Here is a 6,863-nt window from a genome sequence, read left to right on the forward strand (position 1 = left end):
ATCAGTTTTGCTTCAGTGATCAAGCTCCCAGCAGATCTTGCCCAGGAAAACTAATTATGAGATAAGTCTCCCAAACAAGCAGCTTCTGAACAGTTTAACTGTTATGAACAGCAAATAAATGGCTCATTCCACCTAGTAAGGTAGCTTATTCTGATGCAATCAGTAAAGCAGTTGTGTAGTTCAGTGACAACCAGGAGGATTCACTAGCTGCTCTCTACTCTGCTAGTGACATCTTTCATCTCGTATAAACTAACGAACTGACGTTTCACAGGACCCACCAAAGCAGTGTCAGAAATGAGAAATGCAGGAGTATTCCCAGCTCCTGCATCTGGGTGCACACCTCCACCCTGTCCCACTGCCACATCAAGGAGGAAGGCTGGGAGCTTGCCAAACCCACACCTTACCCCACATGCTTCGTGGTCTCCATGAGAAAGGACCTTCTGGTAGGGACCCAGTTCCTGTTTAGCCCAGGGCGCATGGGTATTTGCTGTGCAAGACTTGCATCCTGTAGTTCCACTGCGAATTTGCTCACTGACTGGGGCAATCACTGAATTAAACACCAAAAATCTGCCAAATCAATATTTTTAAAAAGCAAAAAAAAAAAAAAAAAAGGGAGTTAGAGGATTAAATTTCAGAAGAAAACTCAGTGACCATACCTGCAACATGTGAATGGAGAGACAGGTAGTTGACCTGTCTTGCTAGTTTTGTTTAAAGACCCACAAGTACCATTGGACCATAGTCATGAACTGCTCTAAAAATATCACCAGCAGACCATTGTAAATTTTCAGAACAGCAGTCAATGTGAAATATGAGCCCAATAAAAACACTTACTTCCACACATTGCCGCATCGGGTAGATAATATTCTACATAATTGCAGTTCTTTGCTGACTAAACATGAAAATTCAGATTGCCCTGGCCGTTAATTGTGGTCACAGATTAGCGGATACCATTTTCAGGATTTACTTGCAAAGGCTTGATCCCATGATACTTACAAAGAAGATAAACACTGCACTGGTTTTGTTGAAGGGAGTATGGGATTGCAGCCCAGATTGCTTTGTCTGTAGTTATGGAAACAAATTGGACAAAAATAAAAGAAAAAATGTTGGAAATATAAGGAAGTGTTTCAGTCTTTGAAATAGCACTTCTGTCTTCTCTTGTTTCTGTAATCTTTTTCTGCTTAGCATGCTACATTACAAAATTACAGGTGGGAACTTAAAGATTTCTTTACTGCTTTTAATAACTCTCTTTTAAGTTGCACTAGCTATCCAGATAAGGATGATTACAGCACACTTTGTTCTTAGTTGCATCTAATTATCTGTGAACACCCTGATATCTTCTAATCCTTAGCATTTTATGAGCAAAGAGTATATAAATTGTTTTATTTGATTCTAAACAGTTCATCGTTCCTAGTCAACTAATTGCCCTCTTTTTCCAATAGCTATCAACTACTTTTTTTTTTAAACATGACTCATTCTTGAGTTTTTGAATTAGCATAGGGATTTATCACGATTTTTACAAAAATGGAAACTAAAGAGCAGCTACAAGTAGTATTTTCTTTTTCTAAAGACAGCAAATTAATGGAGCATTCTTGTGTCTCATCCTGATTCTGGACACTTAGCTTGCAATTGTAACTCCATCCACAACACTGTTGTCTAAGCTTTGAGACTAAAATTCCCTTTCCAAGGTTCTTGTGCCATCTGCTTCTGTTCAGGAATTATTTTTGCCTGCTGTCTCTCAATTCTTCCTTTGCCTCCTTGGTATCTTATTTAATTAGTCGCTATGTTAACAGAACAAACTCGGCTTTGGCATCTCTTGCAGTTCTTTCAAGCTTATTAAAAAATGATTATTTTTAATTGTGTTGCTTGAAAGCAGAGGGTTTTTTCCAATGGGAAACACCCCTTTGTCTTAAGCCCATATTATCTTGACCCTCTCTGTCATAATCACATTTTGCTACTGAAATTCAATCAGACACAAATAGCTCATCCCTGCTTTCCATTATTCCTCAATGCAAAGTTGCAGGTGTGGCTAGGAATTGAACAAACGTGTTTGAATGTTTTTGTTCATAGCTTAATCCCAAAAGAAGCAAGTCTTGACAAAAACTTAGAATAATTCTTTCTTTGTCAAGCTATGCAAACTTTATGTGGGGTACAGAGCACCCATCTTAAAGCTGCTGTTTTGGCACCTTTCAGTGCATCCAGTATGATGATGTGTTTCTCCATTCCGAAGACTTACCATTACATGTAGTTGCTGTGTAGCTATGAATCTGCCTAAGAGCAAGAGACAAACCAGGTTTGCATAAGGAGTGAAAAACTAATAGCTAATCTAATAAAACTAATAATCACATGCAAACACTCACATAAAAGAGTTAGTGACGCGAGTAGTTACTCTGCAGATCTCATAATCCTGTGAGCCAAGACTATTTACAAGTTAATAGGATCAGTCTATAAGGTAGCTAATTGTCTCTTGAGATTTATAAAACAAACCACAAAAGCCTTTTTAAAGAAATGCAGAAAGGATGGAAGAACTAGGCCAATTGGCTTATTAGGTAGTCAAATTGGAGATCAGAAGTTAACTGGATACAGTATGCATGTGTGAAAGTATACATATATTTATATATGGGCATATATATTTAGATAAAAATAATAATGTTTATAGATTGCTTCCTCATCTCATTTCATATTAAACTGCAGTCTGTCAAGGTTGTCTTTCCTTCAGTGCCTTTGTAAAATGCAACATTCTGATGTTAAATCATGCCAAGCCTTTCTTATTCCCACAAAACTCTTAGCAGCTGGAATGAATGTTGGGGACTGATTTGCACTGTTTACCATCTGCAGAAGCTAAGTAAATACACAAGAAATGAAAGGGAGATTTATGGCACCATTATTGTGGTCTAACAACAATATTTCAGTAATGCTTTCTTCCAAGACTTACCTTTGCTAATTTTCATGCTTGCCGTGGTTTTTGTTTCATTTACATCACAGCTAAAGATGTCTAGCATGCTTTCAAGACCTAAATATACCTAAATGCAAAGTAACCTAAAGCATATAAAAGCAGATTAAAAGTTTCTTTACTATGACAGCAAGATAATCAGTACAATCACTTATAAGTTATGCTATAATTTAACATAGACGTGGGGATTGCAAGCAGGTTTCTCTAGGGTATGAAATTATGCCACCAATTTGTACAAAACAAGTTTTCCTTTAGCATTATAATCACAGTTACTGATGAAACACAAATTGAGTTGTTTTCTGAAATTCTGTCCAAAATCATGAATTAGCCTAAATCAGCATTTTAAACTCAAATGCCCCCAATAAAGTTCTCAATTTGGGATATTCTCCCCAGATCTTACTCTTTGGAGTTTCCATGTGTGTCACCGAAGGACATGGAGCCATTGAAATTCAAGTTTTAGGTAGGTAATTCTTTGTGCTGGCGCATGTATTAGTTGCCTTTTATCTACCTGTATATGCATCTGTACAGCATCACTGTCAGTGCTTTTCACCACAGAACAAAGAGGCATCTCCTTAGTGCAAGATGTGAAAGCACAGTGTAAAATCTGAGAGAGAGTTTCGTTTGTGGCTTTAAGTCATAAATTCAGAAGAGGCATTCAGTTTTTTATGCTTCCTGCTCACTATGCAAAAAGCTCTGCTTAGGAAGCTGATAGAAATGCTGTTTCATTCCAAGATGCGATGTTGCCTGGCTTTGTGGCTCACTTTAGTCCTGTGTCAGGCGACCGCTTGTAAGATGGGTGCATGTCCCCTGCTCTAGTAGGGCCTTAACACTTCCTGCAGTGCAAGGCCGAGATAGGCAGTTTTTTGAAGTTACCCAGGCTGTGGTCTTTCATGGGAGAGCAGGAGAACTGCTGACGGTCCCTTCAGCTAAGACTGAACCACTTAGATGGTTTTAATTTGTCTCAGCTAAAAAGTGCTGTAGGCCTCCATACCAGAGAGAAGCCTAATCTTGAACTTCTTAATAGACTTTGCTCTTGTATTTACTAGAGAAAGAGCCTCCTATTGGTGGCAATAACAGATGTAAATGACAAGTTCAGAATTTATATGGCAAACCCAGGCTTAAGTATAAACATAGCAAATAGCTGCTGGCAGCCTTTCATTTTCAAAGGTTTTGCCTCCTGTGCAGCTTTGTGATTCACAGGGATGTCCTGTCTTTGGCAGAGGGGGAAATTTATCCTTTCGCTTACTGCGGTTAAGGCATCAATATTTACTTTATTGGCAATTCTTGTAATGCCTTTCCTACCACTACAGACCATTCCTGTGCTCGGGTGCCATCATTCCACTCAAGGGAAACGAGGCTGGCATGGTATAATACCTGACTTTTGACCCAGTACAATTGCTCTTTCTTGCTCTATTTTCTTTTTTCCTACCTGGGAATTCTAGAGGCCCTTTAATCAGTGTGCTCCATGCTCTCTTGAACAACAATATATCCTTCTATTTGGCTCTTAAGATTCCTGTTTCCTTTCAAAGAAGGATATGGTTTCCCTTTTTCCACTCATCTTCTCCTCTGTATATTTTATATCTATTCTATTAATAAAGAGACAGCAGAAAAGAACCCTGCTCAAAATAGAGAGTTTATGTTTCTGATGTCAGAACGCTTTGCCAAACAAAGCCCATAGAGATTAATTGTCTTTTTGTCCATTACAGCTTGATAAAGTGATTTTAGACTAAAGGCATAGTCTAGTTACAAAGCAGTTTCTTTCCACATAAATTTCTATGGCATTTGTGGTTTGTGTCTTTGTTCTTCTACTCTCCATGACTACCATTTTTCCTTCAGAATTGCTAAGTGTCTGCAGGGGACAATCACAAACCAAGGACAAAACCAGATTATTTACCAGTAACTTGAGTTCTCCTACACGATCATTTTCTTCACAGAACCATTCCACCTCCTCCCTCCCCAGTTTTCATATTCAGAAACAGATTTTTACAGGCAGTTTGGAATGAAGTAGGAGGGTATAGTAGTGACTCACACATCTGCCAGAGGTAAAATGGCATTCAATGCATGCGCTAGTGCAATTTGTACTTACCTGGAATTTGACAACTTCAACAGCTCTTTGACGTCTCACATGGCATTCTCATAAATTTTTCTAAAGACCACGAATCTGTGGAAGAGGTAAACCCCCATTTCTCCCCCCATCTCCCCACCCCACCAAAAAAAAAAAAAAAAAAGGAAATTCAGTTACTGGTAAGTAATACAGCTTTATTAAAGATGTCAAGCCATAAGGATTCCTACCCATCCCCGGTAACCTGTAATAACCATGCCATGTACTTATTTAATGTACCAAATTGATAATTATTATCAAAGCATTTTACACTGAATATAAATGAATTAAATATTCTAGCATCTTTTCATAATTTTTATTATATCAACATTTCAAACATGCTTGGCAGAATCTTGAAAGCAAAGAGTTTTCTGAGAGCATGAAATGATACTAAATTTGCTAGACTTAAGATGTAATATGTTTTTATCTCCCTGTAAAAATAAGCTATTTTTATGGCTGTGATTCCACAGATATAAAAACTCCAAATTATTTCAGTTGCTCAGAATTAATTCCTTAAAAAAATAAAATTAATTCCCCTGTAGGGCTTGACCCAAAGCTGAATGAAGTAATACCATTCTCCTGAATTCACTGGGCTTTGGACCCTTGTCTTTTGAGTCTGTAACATTTAAATGTAGTTAAAGTGCTTAGAAACAAAGAAAAAAAGATGCTTAGGAAAATTACTAAACAACATCTGGTGTGTTCATGTCTGCTTCATTCTATTCGACTGTGAAATAATGTTTTTCTTATTTGTTATGTTATAGGTAAAGTGTGTAAGAAAAAAATACTGTTATAAATAATCCTTTTAAAAAATCATGTTTCTGCCTAACCATCAAAGCATCTTTCTATTTGCAGACATCTAGAAGCAATAACTTCTTTACTTGTAAATACTATAAGCTTTCATCCTATGCAAGAAATTATCAGAATCGCTTCTAAGGACTTTTCTTAAACCTTCCATTTTTTGTCTTTATTGAACTTTCTTTTTTCTCAAGCTCCTCATAATCTACATTGTGACTTCCTGTGTTTATAAAGCTTCTCATGTTTATTTCAGTGCCAGTTTATATTCATTCTAATTTTAATTTTCCAGTTTTTATCTTTAAGGGAAAACAGTTTGTAGGAACATGCTCTCAGATAAATAATTATTTACTGATAGTTTTGTTTGATTTCAGTCAGCTAGTCTCAGTGAGCTCAGAATCAAAACCCAACATGTATTAGGAACCTGATTAGCACAAAACTATCAGCAGCTGTGTAATTCACTAAACCCTAGGACCAGATCAGCAGGGAATATTTGTGGGAATACCTCCCATTGCCAGGTGCAGGGGGAATTATGAGTCTGTATCTCAAGTCTAGACCAGATCCTAGTGTAGAGGAGTAGAGTAGAGGAAATAGACATTTTAATGCTGCTCAGCCTAGAAGTTGCTTTGTGTGAAAAATGCTTTTTTTGGTTTCAAGAACGGTACTACAAACAGAAATGCTAACTCGCTGTTGCACTTTCTTTTTGTCTAGATACCCTGCAGTCACAGCTTATCAATATGGGTGTTATTCCTACGTTAGTGAAATTGTTGGGTATTCACTGCCAAAATGCAGCTCTGACAGAGATGTGCCTTGTTGCATTTGGCAATTTAGCAGAACTTGGTAAGTCCACAATATTAATCTCAAATTTACAGCCAGTTTTCATCAAGTTAAATATTTAAGACTAACAAAAGCCTTGCACTGATACTTGTTCCATTCCTTTTGATACATTCAGAATTTAAAGCAAGCAATTTCAGCTTATTCTCTGAAATCTATAGTTGTCTCTTTTTTTTGCCCCCCCCC

At 37.3% G+C, this 6,863-nt stretch overlaps 1 protein-coding gene across 1 annotated transcript in view; it reads left to right on the forward strand.

Annotated features, from left to right (window-relative positions):
* The window catches only part of RAP1GDS1 (RAP1, GTP-GDP dissociation stimulator 1), a gene marked incomplete at its 5' end in the record, with an annotated part of 60,502 nt that overhangs the window by 36,821 nt on the left and 16,818 nt on the right, over positions 1-6,863 (forward strand). The window contains one exon of the mRNA XM_010181378.1: positions 6,555-6,683. Within this exon, the coding sequence (XP_010179680.1) occupies positions 6,555-6,683 (129 nt within the window). The remainder of the gene's footprint in view (positions 1-6,554; positions 6,684-6,863) is intronic.

The sequence above is a fragment of the Mesitornis unicolor genome, unplaced genomic scaffold, assembly GCF_000695765.1.
Source record: "Mesitornis unicolor isolate BGI_N332 unplaced genomic scaffold, ASM69576v1 scaffold12303, whole genome shotgun sequence".
Lineage (NCBI taxonomy): Eukaryota > Metazoa > Chordata > Aves > Mesitornithiformes > Mesitornithidae > Mesitornis > Mesitornis unicolor.